General features: G+C 41.0%; 1 protein-coding gene across 2 annotated transcripts in view; it reads right to left on the bottom strand.

Annotated features, from left to right (window-relative positions):
* Positions 1 to 1,689: 1,689 nt before the first annotated feature.
* Positions 1,690 to 17,307, bottom strand: part of LIN52 (lin-52 DREAM MuvB core complex component) — a 97,686-nt gene continuing 82,068 nt past the window's right edge. For both annotated transcript variants that reach the window (XM_036312807.1, XM_036312824.1), the window contains exon 6: positions 1,690 to 3,642. In XM_036312807.1, the coding sequence (XP_036168700.1) occupies positions 3,587 to 3,642 (56 nt within the window). In that variant the 3' untranslated portion in view covers positions 1,690 to 3,586. The remainder of the gene's footprint in view (positions 3,643 to 17,307) is intronic.

The raw sequence follows: 17,307 nt of genomic DNA, 5'->3' as shown, positions 1-17,307 counted from the left end.
CTGGGACCGAAGGGTCCCGGGTTCGATTCTAGTCAAGGGCACATGCTCAGGTTGCCGGCTTGATCCCCAGTAGGAGGTGGGCGTGCAGGAGGCAGCTGGTCAATGATTCTCTCTCATCACTGATGTTTCTTTCTCTCTTTCTCTCTCCCTTCCTCTCTGAAATCAATAAAAATGTGCTGTAAGCACCAACCAATATGCTGCAAGTATGATATTCAGAAAACACACTTGTGGGCAAATAATAATTAGTTATTGGAAAAATAACCTCAAAGATTTAGACCAGAACATTCACACGCTGCCCCTTTTTAGTAAGTCAGTCAGCCAGCTATGCTTTCCTGAATCCCAGAAACCTATGGTCCATCCAGATGTTTTCTTGGAAATCAGGGATAAGCCAATGATGCTTAGCAATTAGCTTTTCTTAATATGGAATGTTTTCTCTAAAAGGGCATTGATAGTGTTATTAATGGGTGACTGTAGTAGTGCTGATTAATACTTCGTCTTCTTTAGTTCTTGAAGCAGAGTTGAAAAGGAACTCTGTGGGAAACTGATATAGGGTTTAAGCCTCGGACTGACCTGCTGGCAAAGTCACAAACAAGTCCAGCTTAGAGGGCACAGTCCTCTTAGCATAATTAGGCTTGACCTTATAACACTCCCTAGATCTCATCTGGGAATCTAATGGGCTGAGGAAGTGCAGGAAGTATAACCATGGTGTAAACAAGTGAAACTCACAAGAAAAGTGTAACTTTGGTAACCACTACCTTGTTTACCCCTCACTATAAAAAGCTTGGTGAGGCCTGAGCACAGTGGAAGTCCTTCCTCTTGAGTTGGACTTGCCGCCTGGTCCCCCAATATTCCCAAATTATCTCCTGTCCTTTCTTTTTCATTTGTTGTGCAGCTCCTCTTCCAGACCCGAACCCTGAACCACGCAGGACGTGGAGGGAAACACTTACGACAGAACTCCTACTAAGGATTTTAGTAGGTGGCAGATAAATATTTGTTCTCAATCCATCATATTTAACAGGAAGTCTGCAAATATATTTTGAATCTCCAGTTCAAATAAGACATTGAAGAAAAACTAGATGTACAGGAGACAGCCAAAACCTGGGGGACTTATAATTTAGTAGGGCAATGAGGTGCGGGCTGAGAACACTTCAGTGTCAGGCGGAGTGTGGTAAGTCACAGGCTGGCCTACATAAAGGTTGTAGGAATGCAGGGGGCAGGGTTATTTCCATCGGGAGCATCAGGGGTTTATAGGAAGGTTAGGGCTTGATATGTGCAAAAAGGATAAGAGACTTTCTAGGAACTCAATGGCATGGGCAGAGCACTCAAGTGAGGGACTGGGAACAGAGACTTCACATGATGGAGAGGAAATAAGCCAACAGGAGGGTTACTAGGGTTACATGCAGAGAGCTTAGGGTGCCAGGGTGAGAGCCCCAGGCTTTATTAGTAGGCCTGGGGAGGAACTACAGGTGTTTAAGTCTCCTTCAGGGAGGTGAGTGGTAATGAACTAGACGGCAGGTAGGAGAGACTGGAAGCTGGCAGACCATGCAGTAGGTGACTACAAAACCCCACACCACCCACTGCCACGTGAGGGGAAGACAGCAGATTCTTTGTCATTATAGCTGCACTTTCTGATGAGGTCTATGCTTTAAGTACGTAACTTGGCCCTTTGAGGAAAAACTCACTCTCCTATAAAAGGGACATATTTATTATGACGACACAGAAGACATTATATACAAAGTACAACCTTCCAACACCCTGAAATACATTCATGCACACATAGTACATACATTTACATTATCAATATAAAAACACAACATTAACATCCCTGAGGACGACAAATATAAAACCAATAAATATCACAATTCTAAAATATCTACTTACATTAAGTGCTGGTGACTACTATGACAGTAAAAGAAAGAGTCAAAGCAGACCAAAAACCAATTACATAGGTTCAGGTTACAGACAAGTTGGTTTGGGGGAGGTATCCCAATACGCTCCATATATTTCTTAATTTCCCCGTTTGACGTCATCAACTCTCAAAAGGAAGAGTTTGCTATTATGCCACTATTTTTTGTGTGCATATGCAGACTCTTCAACCATATTTATGATAAAGGAATGTCAATAATAAGATTCACTTAAACTCAAAGCCTCTCCAGCCTAACCTTCTATAATTCCAGGCAGAATGCTTCCATCCCATACTCATCCCTTTTATCCTGTGTTCAATTTTTTCCTTCTTGTCAGTAAGTAGAATTGCATGGATGGTCAAATGGCACAAATGAGAGAAAAATCCAACATTAATTCTAGCTGGGAAACAAGGCACATGTTATGGTTAACGGAACAACTATTAAAGTGAATAGTGCCGCGCCCTTGCACAGGCTCAGGGCCAAAAACCTGACCACGATTTTCCTTGTATCAAAACACTATCATACTACTGTCACATGGATGTTCTTTTCATAAAGTTCAGGACACTCCGTGTATTTTTCAAAACGTTAGAGGCTTGTAAGACAAAATATGGAGAACATGTGTAGTCACTACAACGCATAAGCTAGATTTTCAGGTTTTAACAGAGACACATAATTGGCAAACACTCCATAAGAGTTATATTTAAGTCAGGAAATTCTCTTTTCCTTTCATGTGTGTTCCTGTCCTATGGGTGATATGTGCTGTGAGAGGGGGGCAGGGGGGAACACTGCCATCATTGCACAGCACGCACAATCCTGTAAGGTCAATCAGAGTTTCTAGTTGTTAATCAAATCAAACTCCTACAGTCAACCCCCTCTTCCTATCTTCAGGCCATACTGTCTCACTTGAATCTGTAACAGCTTAACTAGAACTCAAAAGTCCTTTCTGTCACCTTTAAATTGGTCTTGAGGTCTAATGCAACTGTGCACGGCCTTTCACTACACAAACTACTCCCAAGAGGGACTTGATATGCAAGGATCCCCTTCTCTGGAGTCAGCATGGATGGTGGGAGCTAGGAGGTGGGGAATGGGAGGCTTAGGGTATGGGACTACCATGAGAGGTGTAGAATTTTAAAAGCAGGCATCATTTCTAGAAGATTCTGGTTTCTCCAGCTGGGGATTCTTAGAACCTAGTATACACTGGAGAGTTCACAGGTTAACCTGCATGGTCTGGTCCAGAATCTAATTGGTCTCTGGGCTCCTTGCATCATAAATACTCCCTAAGAGATCAAGTACAACTCATGCAATCTCTGTCACAATGGGCTTTGCCATCACTGAATCAAATCAACTGTAAGATCCTGGGGCTCCTGAATCACTTCCAGAAACAAGAAAGCAGGACTTTGACCTTTAAGGATGATATGCCCTCTGGTGTTACCAACATCTGAGATGGAGATGGTCAAAGTCTGGAAGCAGACTGAATAACTGCATTGACCATTGGGTGGAACAGATTCTTCTCTTGCTGCCGAATGTCCTCAAAGCGCAGAGTACCAGGAGCAGGGGAGAGGGTCAGCCCTGGAGGAGCACCCTCCAGCCTCTCGCCAGGAAGCAGTGAGGTGCGCATCATCAGAGCTGCACTGGGAGTGGAGCGTGGTTCCAGCCCCCGGGACATCCTGTCCACAGCTGGGCTACTTCTTGGGTTTCTCTAGAATGTTGAGGAATTTCCCCCGTGTCATTTCTCTGGCTGAAATAAAGAAGCAAATGAAGGATCAATGAAGAGCTAAAATCTGAAGAAAGGATCATAGGAAGATTTAATTTAAAAACACAGAATTAAATTGTAAACGGGACCACAACAGAGTCAATCACCACAAACCTTCAAAAAGAGGGAGAAACAAACCACTCCTGGCAACTAAAACTGTAGAGTTGCTCTGAAGTCGGTAATTGCTATAGGGCACAGGCCAACCAGGGAAAACATCATCCATCAACCCTTATAAAAATCATCATGGAATTCCCCCAAAACCTCTCTCTCTAAAGAATATAACCTACTACTCACATTCACTACCACAGGGGTTTGCTCTTGGAGGCTAAAATCCAACCAAGATAACAGTCTTCTGTGGGTTGCTGGTTTCTGGACATTTATAATCTCAAATCAGAATTAGAGACCATTTACCCCGTCCCTCAGTGGCAGTCCCTGGATACTGTAATATAACAGGGTTTATAGTCCCTCAGTGCAGTTCATCTGTGGATGGAGTAATAAAGTAGAGTTTATAGAACTTCGGTCTTCTCTCTCTTGGTATTGTCAGTCCTTAGATATTTAATACAGTCAGGCAAGGTTTATGTGTCTTTCTCTGACTTTCAGTACCATCAATCTTTGAATGCTGTAGTTACAAGGGGGTTTATATAGCTACTTTCCTACAGATGAGGCTCTGAAATGAAAGTAAAACATTTCTCAATTACAAGGGTCACTGCAGAAGCCCCCGTTTTAGCTGTCAAGCAAATCCTCAAAAATCGTATGAAGCCTAAACGCCCTTCATCCTCATCCCCACAAGATCATCTTTTCAGATCCCTTAAGTGGATTTAACATGCTGAAAGTTTCCGATGGCTTGCCCGGAGGCTGGAAGTCCTCTGGAATCAAGCAGTGCGCACACAGCAGGCTGTGCCCTGTGGCCTCCCAAGAACATGTCTCTATCTTGGCCGAAAAGTGAGGTGGCCAGGGAGGCTCCTGCCGAGATGAGAAGGACCTTTACTCTGACCTCCTCCTGCCTTTCTCAAGCCCAGAGCAAATGGTGCCAAGTGAATGGCTCCCATTCTCCCCACCTAAATCTAAGTTCCTGGTTAATATGTACAGTGAAGAAGTAAAACAACACAAACTCTGTAACCACAAGAAGGCTTCTGGTAACTGCGGTCTATATATATTCCCCATCTTTCATAAGTTCTTGAGCTCCAACAAAGAGAAAGGAAATCCCATTAAGTAGGAATGGAAGTCTCAGTGCGGGTCTGGTCTCATGTGCCCACAGCCCCTTCCTGTCTCAAAGCAAACTGACCGATCCTTCCTTGGTGGATTTATACCAACCCTCTACATACAAAGTTCCTATCAGATCTGCAATTACTTGTTTATATACTTGTTTTCCTCTGCTGAAGTATAAAAATAGAGGGCAGAGACTGTTTTATTATTCTTTATTCCACCAGCACCTAGCACAGTGCTAGACCTAGCTAGCATCTGCTGAAAAACGTGGGCTGGATGAATGATGATATACCAAAGAGCCAGAACCAAGTAGGACAACAACCAAGTTAGTTTCTTCCCTTCCACAGGCAAACAGTAAGACTTGTTAGTGGCCCTTGGTGCTCCATTTTCTATATTGTGGGGTTCTTTTTAAATTTACCTTGCTTGTTTAGCAAGAAAAATAATTTCCCTTGATGGAAACAATGCAGATTAATGGAGAGATGGAGGTGGGGTGGCGAGGACAGACAAGGACTAACTATCCTAGAGGAAATGGGGCCAGTGGAGTACTTGAAACAGCAGGGGGGAGGGGGGGAGGTAAGTGCATGAGTCCACTCTGTAAAATTTTCTAACCACTTTGCTGTACATCTGAAACTAATACAGAATAATCTTTAGCATGACTTCTTTCAGAGAACACAGGATTAGAACGCAGTTTAAGTTCCAGCTCTAGCAGCTGGGTGACACCAGGAGCTGGGTAGGAACCTCAGTTTCTTTATCTGTAAAATGAGTACATATTAATGTCACTTGCCCTGGCCTCTTGGCTATCCAGCAGTGAACTTGCTTGGTATAGTGGTATCACTAATACAACACCTTTCAGAGGAGGGTAAGTAGCCTGCTGCTTCTCTGGCACTATTTCCTGAGTGAATAGATGAATTAACTGTGATAAGGGATAGTAGTAATCTCAAAAATTCCACTCCTTGGGATCTTTCCCTCAGCCAGATCCTATATATATTGACTTATACTTTGGCCTGAGTGGGTCTCATCACTTTTTTCTGCCTACTCTCAGGTATTTACTAAAGACCTAAAGCAAAGCATCAAACGATCCTGCAACCTGGCTAGAAGCAGGTGCTCTGGAAACCAGACATGGTTAACACAAAACTCTGTTGGGTAAACAGAACCTTGTTCCTCCAATTCGGGGTCAGGAGCACTCTACTGACATCACTAATTATTTCTGCCTGCTGCCCTTCAGATTCCCCAATTCTTTATTATTTTTTCTCCAAATGGGAAAATGACCAAGATTTTAAGACTTAAAATTTAAAAAGATCCAATCTAGTCAAGGGATCAAAAGGATTTAACAGAAAAATAAATGGATATTCCAAAGTCTCTCAGTGGCAAGCTCTCCTTGAATTTAACCAATCCCTTTTAACAACCCCTTTCCCACTCAATCATTCCTCCCCCTCCAACCTAATCTAAGTACACAGAGCTGCAGGAAACCACAGTAAAAGTAGAAGTAATTCAAAAGACATCATCTTCTACATGGGAGGGGAGAAAGTTTTCCCACTCGCCAGTCCTATATAGGAGATATACGAATTTGTGACATAGCTGCTCCCTAAAAGAGGGCTGTGCCCTATAAATCACATCCTAAGCACCAGCCCCTTTCTGTGCACAGAGAAATTGCTGTGGGTCAGGGGCTGCTCCAGAGCACGTGCCCTCCTGTTCACTTGTCATCAGAGATGTTAACATCTCTGATTAATTCACATAGCCCTTATTTGATTCCTCATTTCTTTATCCTTGCTCTCCTGCTCTGCTGCAGTGTGAAGATTCTTACCAACCTGATACAGTAATCACCGCCTGCTAACTGCACCCCCCAAACCTAGTGAAATTGTTTAGTGATGCCAACCGCGCTTTTAATTTGCAAGACATCAGACACAGAGGTAATTTATACCAACATCTGTTCATTTTTGACTTTTGAAACAAACTTGCACATGCTGCTACAAAATCCCATGAGGAGTAGGGAGACAGCCTTCTGCTACTATTCCATATTCTTCTACACACACACACACACACACACACACACACACACACACACACACACACCTACCTTCCAGTAGGGTTCAATATTTAAATGCACTTTACTAAAATATTTCCGCAAAGCATTTCACGTCTCTTTAGGGGGAAAACTTTAGAGATGTCTATGGTTTGCTTACAGAGGAGAGGAAGATATTTCTATTTCCCTCTGACTAGTGCCATCCCTTCTTCTTCTCAATAGTTACAGCTTGGTCTAATTCTCTAGTTAATGACCAGGTAAGAGTACATGCTTCTTAGCTTGGCATGTTCAATGCTTCCTTTCTCTCCTAGTCCTTTTTTCCTACAGTGTGCTACAAGACAACCCAAGAGACAACAAAATTGCTAGAGAGAGTTTTCTCTAGACTCAATAAAATTTCTTAACAATTTTCTAATTCTGGATTAATTCTCTAGGATTACAAGTTTAGCAGGAAGGGAACACGCTACCACATTCTAATAACTATGCCAGGAGGGATCCACTGATCACCAGCCACCACAGTGTGTGCTGTGTAGGAGAGAGGCATGACCTCTGTGTGGTCATGATTTACTATGGGCTCTCCTATGCAGTACAAGACCATAAACTGAGAAAGCCACAATAGAGACGGTCGCCATAGGGGGAACATGTGAATTGCTGCAGAGTGTGGGAGAGGGAACCACTTGTACACATTTACAGGCGGCAAATGGATACACCACAATCAACTTCCAGGTTTATGCGGTTTCCATTATCCCCTTCGAGTTTTCCTAGGACTGTCAGGTTCATGGCAGCTGTAAATACCTGGGCATGCTCAGAGAGGTCAGGGCTGAAGGGAGGACTGCATCCTCCTTGCTGGGAAGGTGCTGTGTGGTTTAATATAATGTCTTCTTTAGACTCCCCAATCCTCCATCCTACATTTAGCCTTGCCTCTGGCTCCCTTTCCACGATGACTATCCCCAAACTGCCTTCTCTGCAGTAAATTTTCTGGTGGCTGGTTGAAAGAGAGTCAGTGGCACAGATTGATTTCTCGCCGGTGAGGGGATGAGGGATTACCAGAGGCACCCTGGTTAACGAGATTGGGTGCGAATCTCTCACGAGACCAGCCCTCTCTGCCAGGGCTTTGCACCTTTCACCCATGACATATGGGTTTCATTACAGAAAGATTTTCCAGATTATAACTTTGAGGCAATTGCCTGATAAAATTCTGCTTGGCTTTAATGTAGGGAACAATGTAAAGAATAAGTAACTTTTAATGAAATGGAAGAAACTCATAATGTTTGGTTTTCAATTCCAATGCCAACTACTTTAAGTACTTCTGTGCCTCAATATAATTAAAAACATTATGGAGGTGGAGAAGAGTTACATTCCACTAGTTCGCTCACATCCTGGAGAGCAACAACAGGCTGTCTTTAGGAGACTCTGATATGAATGGCCAGGGAACAAAGGAGACAGCATAACTGTGAAGAGAGCAGGGCTTTTAGCATTAGACAGGCTTAGACTTGAACCCATGGACCCTGCTACTTAACAGCTCCTACACTAACTACTACCCAGGGCAAGTCACCCAAGTCATCCTTTGTTCAAGGTGGGGTTAATACAAAGGTCACACGGGCATTCAGTAAATGGTAGCTACTGTATAATCATCTCTTTCATTTTAAACAAGTTTATGTAAGCCACAAGACACTTGATGGGAAAACTATCTAGGATTCATTTTTTAAAAATATTTTTTTATTGATTTCAGACAGGAAGGAAGAGGGAGAGATTGAAACATTGATGATGAATCGGCTGCCTCCTGCACGCCCCCCACTGGGGACCAAGCCCGCAACCCAGGCATGTGCCCTTGACCAGAATTGAACCTGGGACCCTCCAGTCCCCAGGCCGACGCTCTAACCACTAAGCCAAACCAGCCAGGGCAGATTCATTTCTTTTATAGTAATTTATCCCTACCTAAAGACATATTGCCCTACATGTAATAACTATGTACAAAAAATTGTAAAACTGTCTTTGGTTTCCACAAGGAGCATTTGAGATCTTGTTCCCCAGCATGTTGTCAATTTGGTTCAAATAAATTCTTATAAAAATCTTCTAAAAAAACACAACATTAGCCCTGGTCAGTTTGGCTTAGTGAACAGAGCATTGGCCTATGGACTGAAGGATCCCGGGTTTGATTCCAGTCAAGGGCACGAACATCGGTGGCAGACTCGATCCAGTCGGGGTGCATACGGAATCGATGTGTTTCTCTTACATCAATGTTTCTCTCTCTGTCTCTCTCTCCTCACCTCCTCCCTTCCACTCTAAAAATCAATGAAAAAATATTCTCAGGGAAGGATTAAAAAGAAAAAGAACACGAATGTTGTCTTCTTGGTCTGGAGGAACAGAGTTCTGGAGTAAAGTATCAGGTTCTCTTTATAGTAGACACCTATCTGCTGCCATAATGCACTGACGAATCTTCAAACTCCATGTCCAACTGTGCTGGTGTCAGGTTCATTGGTTCAATTAGCTGCCCATCAAATTGGAATCTGATCTGCCTCATTGATAAACCTTGTCATTCACAATAGGCCTTCAATAGTTTATTAAGTGGGATAGGCCTCTTAATCTTAAACTGCACCACAGAACTATCCTGCTCTACCACCTTCAAATTAATATGACCATTGTTTTTCTTTTTTTATTCACAGTCTCATATAATTTAAAAAATAAAGAAAAGTGCCTTTAAATGTTATCCATTCCTATATAATAAAAGGCTAATATGCAAATTGACCAAACGGTGGAATGACCAGTCGCTATGACGCGCACTGACCACCAGGGGGCAGACGCTCAACACAGGAACTGCCCCCAGTGGTCAGTGTGCTCCCACAGGGGGAGCGCCACTCAGCCAGAAGCACGGGGAGTAGGCCTAAGCCATGACCATTGTTTTCCACTGGCCATGGTGAGGTACCAGGTCCTCACTGAATGAACACCAGCAGCACCAGGAGTGCTGAACTACTTATTTTTAAAAAGAGCTCAAATGCAAAACAAACGGGAACATGAATGACTTGCGTCTGTAACACACGTACTCTGCAGGACCAAACCTGCCAGAATAATGCTGGGTATTAGTTAGAAGCAGCTACCTTCCTTGACCACACCAAGCAGCTACTTCTAGCAAAAAGAAACACACAAAATCCTAGTTAGTTTAGTACAAATCAGTCTGCTAAAAAGCTATTTAGTTTCACAGAAGATATTTTGTAGAAATGATGCCATTTATTATAATTACGGTTTTCACTTTTTAAAAATTACTTTTTGGTCCTTGAAACCTTGAATGAACTCTCATCACTATAACAAGAGGGATCTCTCAGTCATCAGTGTGTGTTGTGCAGGAGAAAAGCATGAAGAGGGTGGATGAGAGTTAAGTTAGTTGCACAGAGAACCTATGATGTATTAGACATTAGGGAAGATTAAAATAAACTAGAAGTGGCCTTTAAGATGGGACTCGCTCTTCTCAGGTATTTTGGTGGATTAGAGAACAAAAGTATACCACTGTGATTTATAATGCTGACTTCTCTCTCACAGGAATGTGGAAAGTTTTCTGTCGCTCTGGCACGGAACCAGGGTACAGCAGAGCCATTCCAGGGCAGTCCGCCAGACTGAGATCCTTCACCACGCTCCAGTTCAGACCTCTGCACAAAGCGTACTACTCAGTGATCGATAATTCAAGTCAAGGACTAAGCACTTTTTAATGCCTCTAATGTGAGAGCAGCTGGTGCTGGGGCATTGCAAGAGCAGAAGGTGCTGCGAACTGGATGAGGAAGGGTCTCTTGGAGCCTCATTAGGCTTGGTGGCCCTCAGAAGGTAGTTAATTGTAATAAAGTCTACTGACCATTCTCAATCAACTCCTGTGGGAGAGCACACACATGTGAGAGTTTGGTAAAAATCTTATACTTTTCTCTAAAATACATCAAAGTAGCATTTGATGGTAAGCAAAGTAGCCTTCAGGCTTTTGCCTAAAGTTCTTTAGGCATAAGCATTTCAAAAAGGAGACTGAAATATCTGAGAAAAGAACAGTATGGATGCTACATCTGTGACCAAACTATCATAGACTATCAAAATCTTCATCCTCAGAATTTTAAAAAAAGCCTTTTTGGGGCACACTTTCCAGGTTCCCTTTATATTGGGTCTCTTGTCTAACAGGACTTTTTCTTCTTCTGAACAGTGCTCCAGTAAATTCAGAGAAAGACAATTTTATACCAAACATTTTTTCCTTCAATTCATAGTAAGGCCCAATGCCAGGTAATGTTTTATCCAAGAAGTAATATAAAAATGAAAAGCCAGGACTCAGCGCACAGGTAAACAAATTTGGACAGTTCCAATATGGAAAATAATTTTAATGGCTTTTCACACAGAAAAAAAAAAAAAAAGAATAGAAATATCTAGCCAACAGATTTATTCTCTGAATATAACACATCAAGCGGGAACATAAAATATGGGAAGTGTCAGCCATGATGCCTGAAGATTGAAAGCAGAAGTAGAAGAATCTTAATTGTCAGGCATTTGAAAAATGGTGTTATTCGGATGAAGCCTGTGTTTCTCCATCAACTCTCCTTGCCCTGCCCTCTTCCAAGAGCAAAACAAGACTAGATTTCAAATATTCAGTCCTTGTTATAATCCTTCTCTCTACTAAAAAAACAAAACAACAAAAACTCCAAAGATTTGTGTTTAAGAAATGAGAGCTAACAACTCCTTATTTGTATTTATTTTCTTTTTCAGAGGGCCTCACAGGCCTACTCATAGTTTCATTTGATTCTCCTTTCAAGGGTAAACTCAACTGAATGAAAGGCAATGAGATCAAAGCAATGCATTAATACTCTTGGGGTGAGAACTTTTATTAAATACTCATAAATTTGTGTACAACATTCATGCCTCAGGGCCTTTACATAGTAATACATCGTGGCGGGACACTTATTATGACCAAAGGCTAGTAGCTTCACAGTCTTAATTTCCTCATCCATAAAGTGAGAACAGCAATAATAATCTATCATGTAAGGTTAAGATAGAACAACTAGTCATAGTGACTTGATCACTACAAAAAACATTTTGGCCCAAATTAGATATTTTATCTGTAGAGGCTAGATTCCACTCTCAGAAAAATCAGACCAAGATCACAGCATGGATCATTTCATTGATCTGGATATTAAAAAGTTTCCTGCTTGGAACGTACCGGCAGTAGCTAAAGACTATGGAGGAGGAAGGCCCAGTCTTGACCCCCAGGGCAGGCAAAGAGTTACATCTTCACTCTGAGAAGCCAATAAAAACCTCTCTTGATTATAATTTAGATAAGAACCACTGGATTGAATAATAATGTCTGAAACTCCCCTGGCTGTTTCACCTTGAGACGTCCATCACTGGGTTAAACATGATGCTAATTGCATTTGGATTGATTAATTTCTCTCACTCCTGTCTATTCGAATAACGCTTAACAAAATAATCATAGCACCCAGAGCCAAATCTTTTCCGTCAAAGGAATGAAGCCATCAGAACAGGCAGAGATGAAAGAAATGAAGATGACCCGTAATTACTGCTACGGTGATATCATTACCATATTATACAAAATGAGTGTGTGGGGGGGTGGAGGGACTGAGATTATTATTTTTTTAATAGAACCCTACAATCTAAGAATACAAATTTGACATCAAGTGGAACACACAGAAATATAGAACTTTAAAAAAATACAAATCTTGCTCATGAAATTGCAAAATCCAACAAACACTGAGGCCCAAGATACATCAAGTGTCTTGGACTGTGAGCAGGTATTATTCACACCACTATTTTTTCACTGCAATAACACTTTGTGTATGACTTGCATAGAGATTTAAGATGCTGTCTTCATACACAAGTATTGCCATAGTTACTGAAGAATTTTTCTTTCAGCGAGGGAATATCATTTTATTTTAATATTGTTAGAGGTTACCTTGTTTGTAAAATTAAAATCTAGGTTTTAACTGAAGCTAGTTCTAGTTTAAGACACCAAAGAAAATGTCTATGAATCTTTGCGCTTGACTCATTGGACAATAGTATGGAATTAACTTATAAGCAAGAAGAACATAATAATATTCCCCTACTTTTTTATTGTTTTATATGATCTTTGCAATACTTATGATAGAAAACCTATGATTGCATAGGATTTGAACCTTAGCTCTGAATCTCTCACTTATTAGATGGCACTCCCAAACAAATTATGCAGCCTCTGTGCCTCATTTCCTTGATCTGTAAAATGGGGATTATATCCACCTGACTAGATTGTTGTGAGACTTAAGATAATACATTTAAGTGCTCAGTATATGCTGGTACAAAAAATAAACTTCCCCCTAAGATTAATTGTATGGTTGTTTACTGAACCTTGAAAAATGTTTTGGTTATTTTATTTACTAAAGTTAATTTAAACAGACACTTGCAAAGTACACTGAATATAGACTCTTAACAAATATTTGAGAAATAAATAAGTAAATAGAACACTTAGAAAATACATCATTTTAGTAGGCTAGAAATATGTGGAGGGTATTTTTGCTATAGTATTTTAATCCTCACCCAAGGATATGTTTTCCCCATTGATTTTTAGAGATAGTGAAAGGGAGGAGGAGAGACAGAGAAAGAGAAACATCTATGTGAGAGAGACACATTGATTGGTTGCCTCCTGCACCAACCCTGACGAGGGCTGGGGATTAAGCCTGCAACTTAGGTACGCGCCCTTGACTGGAAACGAACCTGCAACTCTTCAGATGATCTAACCACTGAGCACCCAGCTAGGGCCAGTATAGTATTTTAAACATAGGAACCATCATTAAATTGAAATAATAAAAACAGATATTGAAATTATTTTATTTAATTTAGAAAAGAAGATATGTTTCCCTATTATACTATATACTAGTAATAAAGAGCTAATATTCTAATTAGACCGAACAGCAGAATGACCATCCAGACGACCTTCCAGACAAAGCCGGGGCTGTGAGGGCTGAGCTCCTTGCACAGATTTCATGCATCGGGACTCTAGTATCTAATAAACATTCCCAAATCAATCAAGCATATGTATTCTGAAGTTGTAGCCATTCAGTAATATATATAATCAGTGCTTAAAGAAAGAACAAAACACTGTGTTTCTGCCAGGTGAAAACAAGAGTCCAAAATATTTACTCCATTAACTCAGTATTCTCTACTTTCTTTCTGGTTAAGAGGGGCACTGTAATACAGTACAAAGAGGTTATCTCCTTTGGCTTTGGAATTAGATGGGTCTAGATTTGATTCAAATCCCAGCCCCCCATTTCTAAGCTTCAAGATCTTGTAATTTACTTTCTGATCATCCGTTTCTCCTCTGTAAAATGGGAATTATAAAATGGATTTGCAGATTCTTATAAGATTAAATAAGGCAATGCATGAAAATCCTTTATACTGCCAAATATATAGTAGGAAAGTCAATAAATGACAGTGTTAATCATTTTTATCTTTCACGTCTCAGCTCAAATGTCACCTTTTCAGAGAGGCCTTCCAAACCACCCTATCCAAAGTGAGTCATCTTCAGTTATTTTTTCATATAAACTCATTTACTTCCTTCATAGTTCCTACCAAAATCTAAAATTACTTTATTTACTCACTAGTAGCCTGGTGCATGAAAATTCATGCATTGGAGGGGAATCCCTCAGCCCGGTTTGTCCCCTCTCACAGTCCAGGAGCCCTCAGGGGCGGGAGGCGACCCAGAGATCAGGGGAAGGTAACACCCCATCACACTTCTGCTGCTGCCACTGCCAGCAGCGCAAGCCTTGATTGGCCCTGGTTACCTGCGCCTCAGGCGGCCTTGGGCAGATGGGGGGTTGAGGGGACTGGGGGACTTCGGAGGCAGGTGCGCGGAGCGGCCAGGCGGGCCCGGCCTTGCCATGCACCTGCCACCCCAGCGGGGCTGAGGGGACTGGGCACTGCTATCTTGTGGCTGTGGGCCCTGCCATCTTTGAGGGTGAGGCAGCAATTAGCATATTCCCTCATTGGCTGTGGGCGCTGCCATCTTTGAGGGTGGGGCAGTCAATTAGCATAATCCCTCCTTATTGGCTGTGGGCGCCACCATCTTTTGTGACGGTGTGAGGGTCAATTAGCATATTCCCTCTTTCTTAGATAGGATGCTTCATGAAGTTCTATAGAACTTCCTGTTGTATCCCTAGCAAATACAGTGGGGCCTTGACTTACGAGTTTAATTCATTCTGTGACAGAGTTCGTAACTCAAATTACTCGTATGTCAAATCAAAAAGTGAACAGGTGAGACACGTGATGCTGGGCTGATGTTGTGGCGTTCACTGTGACGTTCGCTGCACCAACTAGTGGTGGGGTATCTGAAGCTGGCTCGTAACCCAAATTTTAGCTCACAACTCAAAGCAAAAAATCGTCCGAGAGACAGTTCGTATCTCGAAAAACTCGTTAGTCAGGGCACTCGTAAGTCAAGGCCCCACTGTAGATGGTCAATCACACATCTATTGAAATAATTTATTCATATATGAGGAAAGAGGTACCTGCTTCCTTTTAATTCTTAACTAACCCCCATGCATAAGAAATTTTTAGTCTAGTAAAATCACTTAGTTCTACTTCTAGGAAGCTTTCCGAAGAGACACCAATAAAAATATCAAATAGGCTTCACATGCCTATTCATTTCAGCACTATTGTTGTTTTTTAATATATTTTTATTGATTTCAGAGAGGAAGGAAGAGGGAGAGAGAGATGGAAACATCCATGATGAGAGAGAATCATGGTGGATTGGTTGCCTCCTGCAGGTCCCCCACTGGGGATCGAGCCCACAACCTAGGCCTGTGCCCTTGACCAGAATCAAACCTGGGACCTTTCAGTCCACAGGGTGATGCTCTATCCACTGAGTCAAACCGGGTAGGGCTTTTCAGCACTGTTTGCAATACGTAAAGACTGGAACCAACCCAAATGTCCATCAATAAGGATGGGCCTGGTATAATCTTATTATGGATTACTGTTCAGCTGTAAAAAGAATGAGGATACCTATATACTGTTATGGATAGATCTCCAAAAAAAACACAAAGTGTAAAGGAAAATTATGTATAGTATATTACCTTGTGTGGAAAATTAGGACAAGGGGGAAATACATATATATATTTATTTATATTTTCAAAAGGAACAATGGAAGAAGAAAGTTTAGTATTAGTTTTTACTAACAAAAATGGTTACCTAAGGGAGGGACAACAGATGGGGAAGGAATAGAAATTTAAGTTAGACACTCTGAATGAACCTTATTTTATACATTTTACTTTGGGATTCCATGTAAGTATTTTATATACTAAAAAACAAAATTCATTAAATAGAGAAAAAAACCCTCTAAAAATAGAAATAAACTGAAAATAACTTGAATCTATAAAATTTGGCATAACCATACAGTACAAAAGTATAAATAATCTAAAATGACATTTTAAATAATTGAAAAGACATAACCCTACAAGTATGTATCCTAAGGATATAAAAGCTGCACAGAGAAATCTTAAACTGTACATAGCAGTCTTCTAGTTACATGTAGTTGGTTCTTCTGATGCTAGGTTTATTGTGGGTTAGTTATTAGGAACCCAGAATTTAAGCATAAGAGAAAAAAGATATCATTATAAAATCAAATAGATCAAATAAAAACCCTTTAACATCTTTGAACAAAAAAAATACTTATTTACCAACCCTGTCCAAGGAAAAGGCCTCTAGAAGCAATGACAGTCCAGTAACAATGAATACTATTAATACTTAAATTTCTACTAAGAGCTACCCAGGTTCCTTGGAGAAATGGATTAAATTACAAATCTAAAGAAGTAAAGGAACTAGGTTATCTTGACATGCTGAAAGCAAGAAATTACCAGACTACTAGGCTCACATCAAATGACACAGGAGTCAACCTGAAGGAGCGCCCATTACCTAAAGATGGAGAAGTTTTGGGTGTCAGATAATATTTATAGTAGATTGAAATACATCAAATATAAGCATCTACAATATTTTTAAAAAGCTCTCAGTCACTTCAACTCATTTCATGTTCTGAAAATTGATAAATAAAAAGGGGGAGGAATCTAGCATTTTTCCTGCCTTTCCTCTTTGGACTGTATTTCAGGGAAACCATATAATTGACTTATTAGAATAATTATCATCACTATTATTATGAAAAGGATCTATGGCCCTAACCGGTTTGGCTCACTGGATAGAGCGTCGGCCTGTGGACTGAAGGGTCCCAGGTTCGATTCCGATCAAGGGCATGTACCTTGTTTGCAGGCACATCCCCAGTTGGGGGTGTGCAGGAGGCAGCTGATCAATGTTTCTCACTCATTGATGTTTCTAACTCTCTGTCCCTCTCCCTTCCTCTCTGTAAAAAATCAATAAAATATATTTTTTTAAAAAAGGATCTATGGATACCACCTAAACCCACTGATCTT

Source organism: Myotis myotis, unplaced genomic scaffold, assembly GCF_014108235.1.
Source record: "Myotis myotis isolate mMyoMyo1 unplaced genomic scaffold, mMyoMyo1.p scaffold_m19_p_1, whole genome shotgun sequence".
Taxonomy (NCBI): domain Eukaryota; kingdom Metazoa; phylum Chordata; class Mammalia; order Chiroptera; family Vespertilionidae; genus Myotis; species Myotis myotis.
This window is presented reverse-complemented; position numbering and strand designations above follow the sequence as displayed.